At 41.2% G+C, this 19,171-nt stretch overlaps 1 protein-coding gene across 3 annotated transcripts in view; it reads left to right on the plus strand.

The window, feature by feature from the left end:
- The window catches only part of PARM1 (prostate androgen-regulated mucin-like protein 1), a 112,667-nt gene extending 98,530 nt beyond the window's left edge, over window positions 1-14,137 (plus strand). For all 3 annotated transcript variants that reach the window (XM_054688509.1, XM_054688508.1, XM_054688507.1), the window contains one exon: window positions 10,406-14,137. In XM_054688509.1, coding sequence (XP_054544484.1) covers window positions 10,406-10,490 — 85 coding nt within the window. In that variant the 3' untranslated portion in view covers window positions 10,491-14,137. The remainder of the gene's footprint in view (window positions 1-10,405) is intronic.
- Window positions 14,138-19,171: the final 5,034 nt, after the last annotated feature.

Consider the following 19,171-nt stretch of genomic DNA (forward strand, 5'->3'; position numbering starts at 1 on the left):
TCTCCCCACCATCCCTTTGATATCCCTCCATCTCTTGTTCTCAGTGTCACCAGTCACTCTAAAGATGGTGTCAAGTGAGAGAGTGCCTTGTAATATCACTTGTATCTAAGACAGAAAGGCCAGGAAAGCCAGCTTTCAAAGAGAAATTGGAATTAAAGGGCCAGAATCTGTGTTGGAAAATGTTCTGAAAAGCATTGAGTCTCCCTCATATTTTAAAAAATCCTTCTCCTCATTAAAGCTTTATTTCTTTGAATTACAAACTTCATTTTATGAATTATATCTTCCTGAATGGCACACTTTTCCATCTGTTTTAATTACTCGTTTCTCACTGCAGATACACTGCATTTAATTATGAGTTAAATTGGCTTTTGTGAACAAGTCTGAGAATCTCATTTCCACTCTGTGACAAAGTTTCCCTTTGTGTCGGGGGTGGAGGTTTGTGGGAAAGGAACTTATGGATAAACTTTAGAGTCATTTTAGAATTGCCAGTATTGAGTTTCTGAGGGCTATGTCACCAAAATATATGACCTCTGCTGGAGTGGAGCGAAGCGAAATAGAAACACTTCCCTCTTGCCAAAAATGATGTTGAAATAACCTAAGGACTCTTAACTTCAGGCAAGAATTTAAACTCAAATCTACTACTCAGTAATACACACAGGCACTCTGGAACAGTGGTTAAGAACTGAGAGTCCAGAAACAGGAAACCACAAGTCAAATGGAGCTCTATCACTTTATAGCAAGTTTGAGTAAGACTTGAGCACATTGACTTCACTGGCCCTACTTCCCTTCCCTGTAAGGTAATGACTATCATTTTCACTACTTGGTAGCATTGTTGGGAAGATCAATGGACTCTGCTTCCCAAATACAAACCAATGCCCTCATCATCACCATGGTCAACTGGAATGGATCCAGCAAGACAGTTCTTGACACATAATATTAGCAGCTTCCCAGGTTAGCCAGGCATGTTTCTAGTATTGGGGTACATCTGATGAGACACAAGACATTGTATTTGGAAAATTTTGTTAACACACCATTAAAATTGGTTCTAATGAGTGCTAATTAAAATTACATTTGCTTTATTTTTAAAACTAAAATTGTATTTTCACTAGGCATTCTCAACACTACATAAATTCAGTGAATGACTGAATTGAATTTTTCATTGTTTTTCTCCCCCACATTGGTCTTCCCTCTTAAATGTAAGAAGCCCTCCAGTGGTACAAATTATAAGGCTGCTATTTTTCTTTGGCATTGCAAACTTAAAGATGGATAAAGTGATCAAATTCCTATTTAGAAACTCCCTAAAGAAAACCCCTTTCTGCCGCTCTGTTAATTTTTTTCAGCAAAATGATAACATTAGGAGGTTAATAACACTCATGAATCTTAAGGCTGTGCTAAAACTCCTTTGAGTATGATTTTGCTAGGACCTTGGAAAGCCCCACTAATCATTCATCAAAAATACATTTGACTTAATTGACAATTGTGTGAATGTGTATGTGTGTGTGTGTATACCCAAGGTTGGCTTTTGCCAACTTTTTTTTCCAGTAAATTTGGAAATTTATTCTGTCCTATCACCCCAGATTTCTGAGAACAGTAACATGACAGGAGGCCCATCATCTGGGGGCTTTAGCTCACTTGACTGCAGCAGCAACTGGCTGAAATCAGAGCCTGCGAGGGAACCATGAGCTGGTAGCATGTGACCATGGGCTATAGCCCTGGTTCAGCTAATGTCCATGCAAACACAAGAGAAGTGTCTCCTTAAAAAGGGAGCCTCACAACCAGAGAAAGGGTGTGTCTTGCAAGTTGTGCTAACAGTGGCACAATAGTTTCACCTTTCCCAAATTCTAGTTCCCTCAGAAGGCACTGGTAAACTCATTCGCTACCTGTTTTCACACTCCTATTTTTTTAGGAACTGTGACCCCTAGTTTTGTCACAGTGTCCCCAGCCTACAGAATCACATCTTTCTGTTATCTAAGCCAATTTGGATTTATAAAAATGGATTGCGGGCCTTCCCTGGTGGTGCAGCGGTTGAGTGCTGAGCTGCAAGACTGCCCGCAGCCTCTGCAGCACTGGTTCAATCCCCGGCCGCCAGCGAGGGGGAAAAAAAAAATGGATTGCCCTGAATATCCCAAGATTCTTCTCTATTATCCACCCCCCCACCCCGATTCAGCCAGTAACAGTATGGTGTGGAGGGAAGGACATGGGCTTTCCGTTTCCATGCTGACCCTTCTACTTACTATTTAGATGGTTATGGGCAAATTATAATCTTCTGTGATCTTTAATTTCTCCATCTCCAAGAATAGAGCTAATAATATCAATATTTCAATATTTTAAAGAGGAGATGAATTAATGAGTGTAGAGTAACTAGAGAGGTCATAGAGCATGATGGCTAAGAACCTGTGCTAGGGCAAGCTGATTAATCCCTGTACTCAGTCTCTTCATTTGTTAAATGGGACCACAATATGAATACCTGATCTAGGATAGGTATAAGGATTAAATGATGGCATAGATAAGCATTCAGCACTGGGTAAAAGTGGAGAACAAAGAGCAGACTACTAAATTACTGTTGTTAAAATAGTGTTTAGGGATCAGGAAAAAGACTAATTATAATAAAGTAAAAATCAAAATCAGAAAGCAACTATAAACCAGAGACACACTATAGGGGGGGAGAAGGGAGTGGGATCAAAACAAGAGGGGTGGGAATTGTACGGGGACTATAACCAAGATGAAAATGCACACATTGTACAAAAATAATGTAAAAATATATAAAATAATTTTTTTTTAAATAGTGCTTACTACTTAGGTGCTCAGTAAAATGGTAGCTACCAACATTCAAAGGAGAGAGGAGAGAGGGGAAGGGGTGGATGATGCAGCAGACCTGCTTTCTAATTATAGACAAACATGCCTCTTTCTGTTGTGCTTTGCCTTATTGCACCATTTACAAATTGAAGGTTTGTGGCAACCCTGGGTGAAGCAAATCCGTCGGCAGCATTTTTTCCAATGGCATGTGACGATGGCTACCATTCCTTTGCAAAATATAGTTTAAAGTATGTACATTTTTGGGCATGATGTTAATGCATACTTCATAGACTACAGTCTAGTGTAAAATAGCTTTTATATGTACTGGGAGACAAAAGGGGAGTGTGACTCACTATACTGTGATATTTGCTTTATTGCGTTGGTCTGAAACCATACTGCAGTATCTCCAAGGTGTGGGCTTCCATGTTCCATTCTGGCTATTTCAGTTGTGCTTTTTCCAAATGCCTGTAAAGTTTTGTCCATGTTGTACATTTATAAGTAGAAACTATCTCCAAACAGTCTTATTTCAGGGCTGGTTTGCAACTTTCAAAGAAAGCAAAGGCCCTGCCTGCCTCTAGCAGAAGGGTATCTTTAATTAGTGATGAGTGAAGAATGAGGTAAGTCAATTTTGTTATGTTTAAATTGGCTCAAAACTGTTCAGCCACGAGATAATCCTTTACGCAGGAGACCGTATCTGCTATCGCCAGCAATGTGGATGCTGCTATAATTAGTCGTGCTGGTAACCCAGACAGGCAACATGAGCTGTTCCCTTCACAAAAATAAAATGTGCTCTTGATTTATAGGCACAACAGGACCTGGCTCTTAAAGCATCTTGTTAGAAGAAGTCAACCGGTTTGCTCTGTTTTCCAGTGATTACAACTGGATTTTTTCTGGAAGTTGTTAGGTTTGAAGAATAGACCCAGCCAGCCATAAAAGCTAAGATCTTCTAGAATTTGTTAACCTACAGACTGACTTTTTTCAGATCAGCTTTTGGCATATTTTTTGTCTAGTTTGCCTGATTCTCTACCTCAGTGGTTCTTACATTTTCATGTGTATAAGAATCAAGCTTGTTAAAAAGTTTCCTGGATCTAATCCCCAGCAGGTAAATTAAGTAGGTCAAGGTGATTTGGGATTTCTTTAATTCTTTTTTTTTACTATTTAATTATTTTTATTGAGGTAACATTGATTTACAACACTATAAATTATTTAGCATAGGTTTATATCTCTTGAGCTTTGTGTTATCATACCATGCCCCCAACCAAAGCACCAATAACCCTCCCCCATAGTCCACTGAAGCCCCTCCCCCTTTGTTCCCATCCACACCCTCCCTTTCTGGTAGCCACAGTTCTGCAGTCACAATTCAAGAGTGTGTTTTGTGTGGTTTTTGTCTGTTCCTTTGTTTTGTGTTTTATATTCCACATTATAACTGAAATAATCAGTATTCATCCTTCGTCTGACTTATTTCACTTAGCATAATCACCTCTAGTCCCATACACTGTTGTCACAAATTACGTCTCTTTTGATAGTTGAGTAACATTCCATTGTGAAATGGGATTTCTAACCAGTTCACAGTTAAAACCAATGTTGCTGGCCTGAGGACCACAGTTTGAGCAACGCTGCTCTAGCCTCAGCTCCTAATGATCCAAACACATTTATTCTGCAGTTTCTCCTGTGTAGTGCCCTACTGTTTCATGTCTTTGTTACTTTAAATGTACTAATCCTTCTGTCAACAGTGTTAAGTTCACCTCTTTTTTATCTGGTTAATTCCAAGTAGTCTAGTTCAAAAGACCTCCTCTGGGAAGCCTCTTCTCTCCTTCCCCACTCACTTCCCTGTGCTGGATTCCTTCAATTTTCTGCTGGTCCCCTCTGCAGAAGGGGACAAAGCCCTTGACACAAACCAGCTGTTCTGTAAACATTTGTGAACTGAGTGAATGGTTCTAGGTAAGGAAGTTTGGGATGCAAAAGTATTATTTGTTTATTTTAAATCAGAAGAAAGTAGGTTTAGGGAAGGGAAAGACTTTCAAGAGTTACCCTAGACTCTGAACTTGTTACAAACAGACTTTGTGTTCCAAAGTGCTGGCCTCTTCTGGAGCAGTGTCTGCCAGTATGTTTTAAAAAGTAAAATAATTTTTTCTACCCTTACAGGTAAAAGTGATTATTTAAAATAAGCTTGAAAGTAGCTGTACTCTCCTCTCTCTCACTCTCTCTCTCTCTCTCTCTCTCTCTCTCTCTAAAGGAAGCTACACTACGGAAAAAAGCAGTTTGAAAATGAATATTTGGAAATATTTCTGTCACTGAGATTTTGGTAGAAAAAACACAGACCTGCTAGGACTCTTGACGTTCATTCTGCCACTGACTTAATATAATAACTGTAGGCTATTAAAAATATAATAATTGTGAATTGTAATTCACAATGCCAATGTCTTAGTTTTGACAAATGTGCTACGGTTATATAGGATGTTAACATCAAGGAATGCTAGTTGAAGGGCAGCTGAGAATTCTTACCCCATTGCTGTAATTTTTCTATAAATCTAAGACCATCCCATTATAAAAAGTTTACTTTTAGAACATAGTTCAGTAGCTCCCATACCAGTGTGTTGTTTGCTTCTGCCCCAGAGCCTTTGCACCTACTGTTCTCTCTCTTTCTGTAGGTGTATTTCAGGCATCCATGTGGTTCATCCCATGTCTTATTTATATATCTTATTTACATGCCATCCTAGTGAGACTTCCCTTGATTACCATATTCAAAAATACAGCCCCTTCCCAACTGGAATTCCTCATGGTCTTTCCTTGCTCTACATTCTTTCATCTGTCATGTTATTTTTATCTCATTTATTGTGTCTGACACTGGAATGAAAGCTCCATTAGGTCAGGGATTTTTCTCTGTTCAACTACCTGAAATATGTTGCAGGTCCTTGAACAGAGCCTGGTAGACAGTAAGGTGTTAATGAATATTTAAATAAAGGAGCCAAACACGGAAATGACAATCAGAAAAAGAAAGCCAGAACAACAGAAACAGAAGAGAACAGTAACAGGTGCCCCAAACTAGTGATGCTAATGGATGGTAAGAGTCTAAGGCTTAATTACTAATGACAAATAAGCTGAATGTTCATCTGTGTTTTCCCAGCATCAAGTCATATCTTCTTCATCTTTATATCCCACCTTCTTAGCATATATTAAGCATTAGTGATTGAATGACAAGACTAAATAGAAGAGGGCCTCCCCTGGCGGCACAGTGGTTGAGCGCTGGGTTGTGAGGCTGCCCGCAGCCTCTGCAGCACCGATTCAATCCCTGGCCGCTGGGTGAGGGTCCCACATGGTGCGCAGACCTCTCCTGCCGCCCACTGCTCCCCTCAGCAGTGTATTTCATCAGTCTGACTGTTCTGCTCCCTGCTCTGGCTCTGGTGAATTCTCTCACCCTCCCGTGTCTCTGACTGTACCCAGTGCTTGTAGAAATAAATAAATAAATCTTAAAAAAAAAAAAAACTAAACAGAAGAGGACTTTGGGAGGAGTAGCAATAAATCAAGTTGGAGGCTTGTTGGAGAAGTGGGGTTGACTCTTGCAAAGGAGATGTTTTCTAAAATATGCTTGTTTCAATACAAGGAAAGTAGAACTCATTCTTAGAGACAATTGAATTTCATTAAGTATTGCTCTACAGTTATCTTAGGTGCCATTTTGCAGTTGTGAAGAAGCCCTTAAACCACAAATATCATGACCACAAGTACCAGTTGTCACCAACAAGGTGTTACCAATTGGGCGTGGGGAGTCATGGGTGCTACTTCCTATTGGAGCAAAGTCAATGGAGAATAAAGCATTGGGGCGAGGGCTTAAAAGGAATCATTGGCTCCTCTGTCCCCTCAGATTCTGCCTTTAGCTAACACAACCATAAAATAGAGTAAATAGCATTGTCAGGAAGCCCAGTACCATTGATTAACAGGGACTGCAAGGACTGCCCTGAGTGCTTTAAAGCCGTTCATTCATTGCATGAATGGGAGAAATTTAGCTGTGGTTCTCATCCACTTCCTATCTTTAAGGTCAAAATGGAGACTTTGACCCTTTGTGTTCTTTAATAAGATGTTTTCCCTTTGCCATCGTTACACTGCACAATGAATCGCCACAGGCCATCTGATCCCTGCTGGTATTGACTAAGCAGACTCTATCTATACACTTTATCTGCTACTGGATGTAAGCAGTTATCATCAAATATTTATATAAAAATAACCATTGCATCAAGAACAACATACTGAATCTTCAGAAAAGTGTAGGGAAGACATAGTCTGTCCCCAGAAGTTTGCCATCTAAGGGAAGCCGAGGCACAAGCAAAAAATGAAGCAATACCAGAGAAGTGCAGGTCTTTGTGAAGAAATAGAGTCAACAAAACTGCTTTGACCTGATGAGGATACCATTAGATTGCTGTTCCTGTTGAAATTAGGTGAAGCAGTGTTATATTATCAAGCCAAGAGGTTGCTACTAGTTCTACTATTTAATCCCATGGACAAAGTCATCTAGATTTCTTGAGCCCCACTTTCCTAAGCTTGGGTTGGGTTTTGTTTTGTTTTTTTCCATAGTTTTCACTAATGCCAATCTGAAAACAACCCCATTTCTATCTAAAACATGCCATCATTTAAAGGTTTGACCTGGAAAGGTAGTTTAAAATGATCATTCATTATTCTCCACTTGTCTCTCCTTTCTTTCCCTTTGTCTTTGTCTCTCCCTCTCTTCCCTCCACACACACATGTGCTTGTCTCCTTCTTCAGTATTACAGGATTTATGCAAACCTGGCTGGAATCCGAGCACAACCAGTTCTTGTTTAGACTCATTAATATATTAAAACAAGCCCTATAGTTTCAGTACATTCCAAAATATGGTTTATCTACCCCTCTTGCTTCATTTTCTTTATCAATAGTATTTTGCTCAACTCACCCTTAATTCAAATAATAAGGCAAAGAAAAATGAAAGTAGAGACTCATCTTTTTCCCTCTGTTTTTCTGATATTTATATCATAGACATGTCTTAGAATATAGCAGATTCACAAATAGAACTGATCAAGTAAAAAAATTACAATAAGAAGCTGGTTTCATTGTTAAACTGGGGGTAAAGTTTCAGGAGTTCCCAGTGAGAGGGAGGATCACTTTTCACTCAATGCTCTTTCTTACAATTTGTAGATCTCCCTGTGCTTGAGTAAGTTTCATTATAAGAAAATTTTTTTTAATATTGGGCACCATTCATTATGCATATACATGTGTCAGCCCTTTTATATTCATTATCTCATTTAAATCCTCCCAACAACCCTAATGCATATTTTTTAAATTTCTGAATTTACTAGATGAAGAAACAGAGGGTTCAAAGCAGATTTAAGTATCTACATCCACTGGCCAAACTGATATTTTATGTGAATAAAATTATATACTAGATATAACAATGCTGTGAGAAGTTCAATGATCATATAAAGGTGAGTCAGGAGCACCCTATCGATACGGGAACGCATTTATGCGGTAGATGTTTGCCAGGCCAGCAAGAGTGAGTTATGCTAAAATTTAGGCCCAGCTCCAGTATTGTTATCCCCAGGTTTTCACTTATTCATTCTGTAGCTTCCATTTCTCAACCATCCTGTTAAAGGATGTCACTGGAATTGGAGATTTTTGATGTGGGGGGAATATTGGTAATAGATAGTCAGACCCTTATTCAGCAAAACTGGCCGCCACATCTATTGCTGTCAACCAGAAGAGCAGTGGCATGTTATTCGTGGTCTCCTTCCTTCTCCTGCCTGAGAAAGTAATATGGGCCTGCAAGGAAGACAAAGTATATTGTAGTATAGCCTCAAGTTTCCAGATGTAGCTGTTGACTGGGTCAGTTGAGCCAGCCTTTGGGATGGGAAATCAGAAGTCTGAAGGCTAAGAGTTTGAAAGCAGCACAGTAAGAGCGAGTTCTCTGCAAGAGATCATCTCTTTTCAAATACTCAGCCATGGTAAACAAACTTCAGAAGAACGACAGTAATTATTTCAGCAACAGATACAGCAAATGATTTGTTGTCTGTGCCTTTCAGATTATATTTTCATTTTGTATACTTTTCATATCTGAGAAAAAAGGAAGGTTTGGGAGAGTAGATATGTGTATCTGTCCTATAAATAGCATAGCTGATTTCCAGTGGAAGGTGTAATAACGGACACACTAGCAGAAACACCAGATGTTCATGTGGCGGTGCCCTCCCAATCCTGTCATTAGTTTCAGTTTTAAAATAATCCTCTTTGGGACGCTCCCACATTATGAATAAAATGGTTCTTCTGTATATATATGTTTCCAGTCACTGTTTCTTCCACATTTACTGAGGATTTACTATGTACCAAATAGTCTTCTAAGTGCCAGAGATAGAGCCAAGAACAAACAGAGTAAGCAAATAGTCTGTACTTATAGTTTAATGAGGGGAGAGAAGAAGTAACAAAATAAATAAGTAAATGATATTCTTGTTAGAAGATGATGAATATTGTGAGGAAAGTTTAGCAGGGAGGGTTGGGGGTGGGAGTTGCAAGTTTAACAGAGTTCTTAGGGAAAGCCTCACAGAGAAGGTGACATTAAATCAGACTTGAAGTAGATGAAGGAGAGAACTCTGTGGAGAGAACTGCAGGACAATTGTTCCAAACTCAAGGAACAGTAAGTGCCACAAAGGGCTAAGCATCAGGGGGAAGAGCAAGGAGGCCACATATTTGGAGCAGAGGGAGCAAGGTGGACTATAATAGCTATGACGAGCTCAGAAAAGTAGCAGAGGCCAGAGCCTATAGGTCACATCCTGTTATGACTTTGACTTTACTCTGTGTGAGATGAGGCACCACTCAAAGCTTTTGAACAGAGGAATAATTATGATTTGATTTTGACTTCTTATAGAAATAATATTAATTATAGGACATGTTCCCAGAATAACCCAGCAAAGTATGTTCACCCCACATTACCATTGAACTACAGTGCTAATCTACTCTGGGAAACTGACCTCAGAGTACTAGATTTAGATCCAGGAGACAGAATTTGATTCACAGCTCAGTTGGATGAGTTTGAGCATGTCAGTTAACATCTCTGAGACTTATTTTCCTCATTGGAGAAATAAGGACAAGCAAAAACTGCCTTGTGGCTTTATTTGGGGGATCAAGTTAAAAAGAACAAAGTAGAAGCTCTCTGTAGTTTGTAGAACACTAGATAACCATCAGGAGGGGTGGTGAAAACAGCAGCAGTTGTGGTTATGTCGTTATTTCAGGGAAAATTAAGCCCAAGAACTAAGTCAAGATGCCAAGAGTGCAACCTTCCCTTTCTCAGTATTTCTGATTAAATGGCCATGGAAATTACTCCTCCTTCTTCTCCTGAGAGGTGAAAGGGAAAAGCAAGGACCCAGCTGACCACAAGGGAAGGCCACAGCGGGCACCCGAGTGGGATCTGTGATAACTTACAGGGGATGGAGGATGGGAGCCTCCACCGCTCGGTCTGCTCCCAGGGGATGTCCTGGTGAGGAAGCACGTCTTCCCCTCTGGTAGGCCTCCCCACTTCAGGCCACAGGGTATGGACTGTCCTCAGATGGGCAACTTCTCCAACTAACCACAGCCCTTCTCTTCTCCCCGACAGGCACTCCTCCTACGGAAGGCTTTTGGATGACCACGACTATGGGTCCTGGGGCAACTACAACAATCCTCTGTATGATGACTCCTAACAAAGGAACATGGCCTGAGAGGAGGAATAACTATTCTTTATTTATAAGTGCTTACCCAGTAGAATTAATTACAAGTACCTGATGCCCACTGAGCGACAATCTTAAGCCCTGTTTCGTTGGTATGATTGTTTCGTTTTCCTCCCTCTCCTCTGGCTGCTGTAACTCCCCCTCCCTGGTACAAAAAGAATCATTATTTCAAGGTATGTGAAGACTGATTTGCAGATGAAATGGGCCAACCTTGGGCAGGTCAGGCCAGACCACCATGCTGGAGGCTTCTGTTCCCACCACCTGACCCACTTGGAGAAGGACTGAGGAAGAGGAACTGAGTTGTTTTGTCAGGGGTTACTTTTAAGGGACCTTTTTGTTTGTGGCATTTCTTAAACTTTTATTTAGGAAGTTACTTTAACTGTCAATGAGGTGAAAGGAAATGAGGACAGGGAGGATTCCGCCCTGCATGTGTGGGAGCAGAGGTTTCTCAGATTCCTTTTATCTCTGATTATCTGGCTGTCTGACAGGGCAGCTGCTAGGCTCAACACACTGCATACCAGCTCCTGAGCTGCCTAATTAATGAAAGAGGAAAATAGAAGGTGCCCTGGAGGAGGTCAGCAGGCCAAGGAGCAAAGTCTCCTACCTTTTCCCCCTCTAGATCACTGTTATTTGCTAAAGATGCCCTGGCAGCCACTGCAGCTATGTCCCCAGCCCACAAGCTTTCAGCGGCATTGCCATTCCACAGAAGGCTAAGAGGTGAGCTCAGTAGTAGAGAGAAAGGAAGAGACATGTGGCTTGAGTATCCAGTGCGGGGAGTGCAGGAGGGTGGAAGCAATGAGCAGAGGGGAGCACTGAGCACCTGTTAGGGAATGTGGGAATCAGCCCTCAATAATAGTCAGAGACATCCACGGCTGGCGGAGCCCACAGAATCCTTGCTGTGTACCCATAAATCTGGTTGGCTGCCTTATTGCCTGTTGGGTAATGGCTGTAAACTGTTTTTAAAAGAAAAATGTAAAGGCACTAGTCTGTCTGCAGTTGTTCTGAGAGGCATTTCCACAAGAAAAGACACCACGATTAATCCATTGATTTTTCTTATATGCTTCCCTTATTAATTCTCCCTTTTAGTAAATGGACTCTCCAGGGTAAATGAAGCTCTGTGCTATGAGTTTAGAAAAAGAACTGGTCATCTTCACCGACATCTGTTTATGACAATGGTTTTCAGTCAGCAGGCTATTTTTCCCCCAAAGGATACCATGTAACAGTGGTCACATTGTTACAATTTGGGGGTATCCCAGCTTGGTGGGTAGAGGCTAGTCCACCACCTCATGAATTCTCTGGCCCAAGTCAATAGTGCTGAATTTGAGAAACCCTAATTTATTGCAATGTCCATTGTGACGGAACAAGATATTCACAGACTAATAACATTTTTCATTTTGAATGAAATCAAATTATTTGTTAAACGTTTATTTCAAAATATTGACTGATGGGTTGTTTTGGGCATGATTGCCTTTTTATTTGTATGTATGTTCTACAAAGCTATACTTCTGTCTTATAATACCTGCTATTAGCAACCAGCATTAAATGTGATAATTTCATGTGGCAAAAACATGTGCTGGGTCCTGTTTCAGAATCTATTATGTGGTCCTACAATGTCATAAAGAACCTGAAACTGGATCAGTTTATATTTCTAAACTTGGACCTGCTGCCATGACTCTGTTTAGTTTACAGAAACTTGACTCTCAGCTCATCCCATCCCCTCTGTAGGCCAGCAAAGCACTGACATGGGCACCACCACCCATGCTGTTCTAGCCCTCTGGGTCAGAGGCCCGAGACTCAAGTCACTTCCACAATGTGTCATCCAACACCCTGAAAGAAATCATTCCAAAACTCCTTAGCTCCCAAAGGAGCAATCCCCAAAAATATTTTTCAACAGGAGTTGGTAAAATCAGAATTCTGATAATTAAAAAAAAACAAGAAAGTAGACGTGTCCAGAAAAATGGCCAGGATAACCTCTGGCCATGTATGGCTTGAATAATTTTTCCTCTTTCCTACCATCTTCCTCCCCTTCCTAGGTTTTCAGTTTAGCACAGGACTATACTATTCAATAAAAACAGAACATTCCATATTTTTTTTTCTCCCTCTACCAAAAACATTTCAACAAGCCATCCATGATGCACCTTTGGAGAGGTGCACTTCTGGATGTTGCTTCAGTCATGGGTCAAGGGACTAACCACTTCCCAGGGAACCCTGACTGACTGTAAGCCTCAGACTCAGCAAGCAAGATGGGTTTGTTTGCTAGTAATAATTTCCAAATCCTGTGACAAAGAGAGGCTCTGGACCTAATGTAGATTTAGGCAGCAAGTTGACAGCTTTTATAAAAACTCAAGCACTCTTCGTTATGTTAGTATACATACCTGTAGGCTGAACCTCATTTTACCCAATGCATTTTTTTTTTAATTTTTGAGTTGGCCAAAGGATTTTAGCACCTGAATTCAATCAATAAACACTGCCTAACAAACGCATGCACACACATTTGAAATGTATGCTGGTAATGGACGTCCTTTACCTCAGGGAAGTCTGTTCGGGTCTACCCAAGGAAAGACTCCAGTAGATCTAAACAACACATACCATCCAGGGACAGGACTTGCCATGAAGAGAGAATGTCAGAGCAGGAGGAGGCAAGCAGCTTCTTCCAGAGCATAGATAGCAAATAATGAGCGTGGGGTTCAACTGTTTTTCCCATGGCAGCAATGAAGTCTCCTGCCCTCCCTGGACATCTGTGTCTTTATTTCTTAAATGGGGGTGATGCTTTCATACAGTCCTCACCCCATGCTACCTCACAAGTATGTTGTGAGGATTAATGAAATCATGTCTACAGTGTTTTCAGTTCCTGGAGAAAAATATTTTAAGTATTTTAAGTATTAGTTAGATGTATAAGTGATCTCAGTTTCCTGTTGGTTGTTATACTGGTGTGTAGTTTTTACTTAAATCTATAGAATACCAGTTGTGTCAGAGTCACTCACAGCTGTTACACCCCAGTCTGCCCCCCAGTGCAGCTGACTGACCACAGGGTTAACCATGCCTGGTTTCCACAAAGACAATTTCCATCTCCAAATGAAAGGATGGCCCTGGGCAAAGGTCTCACTGATAATTAAGTAGGAGCCAGGAGTTTAGGGTAACACAGTGTGGATACCCGAGCACTAACAGAAGTAGACCTCTGGCCTTTACCATCCTGAACTATTGGGGACCCTTTGTGGAGTCGATTTGAGTTTGATGTCATCTGTTTGTCCTTCATATTGATTACAAGGGTGCATGGTTCAACCCCTCGCATCTGGGAAATGAATCTTGCAAGTGGGCCAGATGCTAATTTGCACGTTGATTCACCTTCTTTGCCTTTAACCTCTTTTTGGCAAATGAATGTACCATTTCAACTTTGATTTTAAAGTGCTAGTTGATATTGGTGATAGTGCTAACCAAGAGATCAATGCCAGATTGCTTTCTTGGGGTGAGTTAGCCAACATCATTTAAATATGGAAAGATGTGCAACTTCTTTGCAATTTAATGTTGTTGTACCTACATTTGTTGTAAGACATATTGCATACTGATAATTATATCAATTAAAGTTGTTAAAAGCTTGCATCTAACAGTGGTGATTCACATATTTATACATATATATGTTTTTATTTCAGTCAATAGGTTGATACCTCAGTACTGCTCATATTAGTAGCTTGGCTTGTTGTTAAGGAAAATTTATCCCACATCAATAAATAATATTTTCTGCAGAGCAGGGAGGTCTCACTTATACTAAAACAGAATTGGAGGTCCAAAATAAAGAAACTTCCACAAAATGATTTTGATTTTAACTATATGCCATTCCTTGTAAAATAGATGTAAAAATAAATACTTTGACCAATAAATAGGTAGTAATACATAATCAAGTCACAGTAAGATATATTGCAATTAGCACATTTGATACTTGTTTCCTCCTCCTTCACAATATAAAATTCAGCACACCCTCCATTCTCCAAATAGCAGGCAGTTTTAATCATCTAGAATATAATTTCAACCACCAAAAGCTATCCAAAGATTATTCTGATTCTGAATAAAAGAGCACCAACAAAGTCCATGTATTTTGCAACCAGACAGAAATGAAACCACCTGCAAACTAATCTCATTAGGTTAATAATGGATACAGACATAAAGTCAGGTTGAATAGGTTTAGGTACCTGGACTTCAGTGGCACAGCATGGAAGATTGACGAGGCAGTCAAAATGGGGAATGAAACAGGTCCAAGCATGAAACATTGTCCTTTCCTGCTGTGTATTCATTCATTTCTTGAGGACCTAACATGAGAATAAAACAGGTAAAGACTATTATTCCAAGTCAGCCTGAACAGGATTGCTCAGAATGCACTTTAAATATGCATAAAAAGAAAAGACCTTGTCCTTAATGTGTAATGTTTACATATTATGAATTCTTGGGTCTTGGGTTCTAACTGGTATTTTCTCCTGTGTTATAGTTTTTCCAAGTCAGATCATAATCTATTTAACTACTAGTAAACTATCTGCAATCTTCTATTCTCATAAATTTCAACAATACTCACCAAAAGCTAGCTCCATTTTGATTTTTATCAGAGAGCATTGAGTCATAAATGACACTTGCAAAGCACTGATCAAATTGGGAAAACCCCTGTAGGATGTATGATCTCTTCTCTTAAAGGATCTAATTGTTGGCAAATGTAGAGTGAGCGAAATTATTGCACTAAAACAGCATTAATTATTTTGCATCAACAAATTTGTTTCTAAGCAAAATATTGAATATTCACTGTAAAAAAGAAGGTTTCTAATATTAGGGACTTTAGGTGCCTGTGGCATTAATGCAATCCTTGTATCAGCTCGTATGATAATTACACTCTCCCCATCTTATAGATGGGGAAAATGAGGATCCAGGATATTAAATTCATTCATGCATGTACTGGATCCTTCTGAAGAATGAATGTTGACTCCTGCTCTCCAAGTCTTTACAGTTTAGTAAGTAGTGTAGGTGGGATTCAAGCCAGGTCTATTTGTCACCAGAACACTTGGTCCTTTTCCACCCAAAGGACTGGTATCTGACATAAACATCTCCCAGCTTTTAAGACTCCCACACCCCCTACTAATATGGGACCCTCAGCTATTTTGGGCCATCTTGAGGGTGTGTGGCATGCAGCCCAGAGCAGAGCGCAGTCAGCACCCAAGCACATGTCCCCTTCCAGACACTGTTACCTTTCTGCTGGCTCTTGCTGCCCTGCTGGGCTGTGTCCCCTGCCAGGGGAGGCTGCCTCTCCCACCCCCAGCTCTGTCAGAGGACTGACAGAACTACCTCCCAGAGTTTTAGTGAAAACCTCCCTCTTTGTTTCCACCGACAGTGTCCCTGCTCTCCACAAGGAGTCACAAGAGAGTCCGCAGCAGCCTGGGATAGGATGTTGCCCTTGGAATAACATCCCCAACTTATCAAAGCACCATCATGGCACTCGCGTTTTCTTGGTGATGTAAAAATAATGACAGCTTCTCACATGACACTATGAGCCAGATACTGTTCTAAGCACTTTACATGGATTAACATATCTATGAGGTAGATACTATTCATTTCCCCATTGTACAGCTGAGGAAACTAAGGGTCAATTGGGGCAAAACTTCCCAAATCATATAGCTGATAAGTGGTGGGGAAGAATTCAAATGGTGACAGTTGGCCTTAGAGTTCATGCTCTGACTACCTCACGGAGGCCTCATTCCACACCGGATGCTCCTGGCACCTACACTCAGTCAACATGTCTGAACCTCGTCTGGAACGACTTAAAGCCCAAACTAGATGCCCATCACAGAAACAAGGTCCTCCTTAAAGGAAGATTCCTGAGACCTCACAGGCGCCTGATTCTGTAGCGTCTCCAGCTAAAGGCCGGTACTTGAGCCAAGGTTACCCACTCAGCAATCACCACCTCAGCAGCGGAGCCAACTCAACAACAGGGGCCTCCAGGCTGCCCCTCCCGGTCACCAGATCCACACAGCTGCTGCGCTGAGAAGTTCAGAGCACAGTCGTCCTCACTAGCCTCACCCCTTGCACTTGGACAGAAGTCACGTCACAAGCACTGCTGGGGGGAGTGTTGAAAAGTTTAAGTCATACAGAAGCTGGGTTTTGTCAGGGAGTGCAAGAGACAAATGCCCCCTCCAGCCCCATGCCAGCACATTTGACCTGTAACAGGGATTATCAGGGGAAATCAACACTTGCTGTGCCATCCTGGGATCTATATTAAAACCTTAAGAGTTATATTTATTAAAATATTAAGGAATAGGATTCTGTGTAGATATTAGAATTTAACACAAACTGAAAGCACAGGAAGAGAAAGAGGCAGAAGCCAGGAGCAGGTGACTGCTGAAGTGCTTGGGGCTCCGGGAAGTTGCTCTGTCTCAGGTGGCAGTGGGGGGGCAGGGGTTTCTCAGCAACAGTCCCTGGAGAAGAGCTTTGCCCTTTGCCCATCTTCCGTCTCTCACCTGAGACCCTCTCATGGACATGCTCTCTCTGGGACAGTGTGGCCAAAGGGGTCATAACAAATGTAGTTCCAGCTCCACCCTGAATTGCGGAGGGGGTCTTAGGGAAGGATGGTCACGGTGCTGCATTGAAAATAGACTGCACAGTCCGCCCCTCTAACTCCAGATTAGAACTTCCCAGAAAGGACAACATCGTGTCATCCCTAACATGTGATACAACGATAACCACCCCTGACTCAACTGAAGGTGCTCTCACCTGCCCCCTAAAAGAAAAACAAGGCTCTATAGATCACTTTATCTCTGAAATAGTCACTCCTCTCCTCTGAAATAGTCACTCCTCTCCTCAGATGCAGCCTGACTTAAATAGCAAATGATAGGATTAGCCACATTATGTTAGATAGAGGGTTGGTGAGGAGAAAGAATTGATTCTACACACACAGCTTTGATCTATACATATGATATGCATATTTCCAAGCAAGGAAGATATTAGGCATAGTTACAGACTTCCTTTCTGCAACTAGTCCCATGACCATGTTGGTATTTATAACCTCTTTCCACATGCCATCTCATGCTCCTTTTGTCCTCAGCCAACATCTCACTAGGCATCGGCCTTTATATAGCAGGTGACTCAAAGCTCACATCAAAATGTGATGCCAAGAGCTGCTGAAGTGGATACTGTCTCTACCATTAAAAAAAATTTTAAGAACACAGAGAGAGAATGGCACACACTATATATAATATGCCTAATACTGTCCCCTGCCTAGCTGTTCTTTCTCTCCTCTCTCATCCCTCTAGTTCTCTAGCCAATCTCTTTCACCTCCATCAAATAGAAAAATAAGTGGGGGGCTGGGGGCAATAGAGAAGGGGTTCAAAACCATTCTCAGCACTTAGCTTGCAGCATGCAGGGCCCTGGGTCGTTCCAAATACCCATCCACCCACCAACCCCTCTCAGCTGCCTGATTTCCACTTGGAGGCTTCTGGGAAGAAGAGTGCATTCTCCAGAAAGCTGGAACTTGAAAAAGACCAGCTAGGAAGAACTCAGGGAAATAAAAGTGGGGTTTCCTTTATTTACTTTCAACATGAAGTTCCATGGACCATTCCTCCTTTAACACCCACCAGTCCCATCCTTCCTCTCCTAAAAGGATGCTCCAAGCTGCAGATGGTTTTGGTAAGCCATGAAGATAAGCTGTGAAGTTGATATGCAATGAAATGAAATATATTTAACTGTCACAGGAGGAGAAATCCTCAGTGGCAATGAATCTCAGGTCCTGAACCCAGGGGCTGTTTGAGGCATTGTGTAGTCTCCTCCTGAACATCCATTTCCATAAAGCAGGGAAACAAACCAAGCAGTCCTATTAAACAGACATGGCCCCAAGGCTATTGTCTGTCCTGCAACGCTATTGTCTCTCCAGCCACTGCTGTTGTCAGGCAGCTGCAGCTCCCCAGCAAGCCTCAGGGTTCCCAGCATAACAACCTTAGCCTCTTCTCCTGCATAATGGAGAGACTGGATTTTATGTGGCTCCCCTGTGCCACATTCAATGTTCCTGTCTGGGTTCGGGTAAATCCCTGGGCTGACTTCTTGGATACAGAAGCCAAATGGCTCATCAGTAAAGAAAAGTACAATCATTCATTCCTAGCCTCACTTATCTCCTGGAATCTGAGGCAGCTGGTTTCCTGAAAAGTAACAGGCTCTCAATCCAACCATAGTCAAAACTACGAGCCAAGGAGAATGGTTAGCTAGAGACTTTGCCAACTTTCTATCCTTCCCCTCGGTTCTTCTTAGCTTCGGACGCCTATGTAAGAGAGAAAGTCAGGCAGTAGCTGAGAGAGGCATGTGGGAATGACCACAGGGATCATTTGCTCATGGAGGGCCTCACTTTAAGCATTCCAGAGATTCCTCGAAGTTATGTCCTATGATGGAATTGTAGCCTAGGAAGAAAAATTTCACTCATTTGTTCATTGCTCTTTCAACAAACAGTATTCATTTAGACATTCTAGATGTATAAAATAGTAAAACAAGACATAATAAGGATAATATTTATCCATAAAAATGACTTTCAATCTAATAAATCAGTAAAATCTCTGTATAGAGTGATGGGCACTTTGATAGGGTGGTGTGTAGGGTACGCTGGAATCACAACAAAAAGTTGAAAATGTTTTGGTGTG

This window comes from Talpa occidentalis, unplaced genomic scaffold, assembly GCF_014898055.3.
Source record: "Talpa occidentalis isolate TD23 unplaced genomic scaffold, MPIMG_talOcc4v2.1 talOcc4.6, whole genome shotgun sequence".
Lineage (NCBI taxonomy): Eukaryota > Metazoa > Chordata > Mammalia > Eulipotyphla > Talpidae > Talpa > Talpa occidentalis.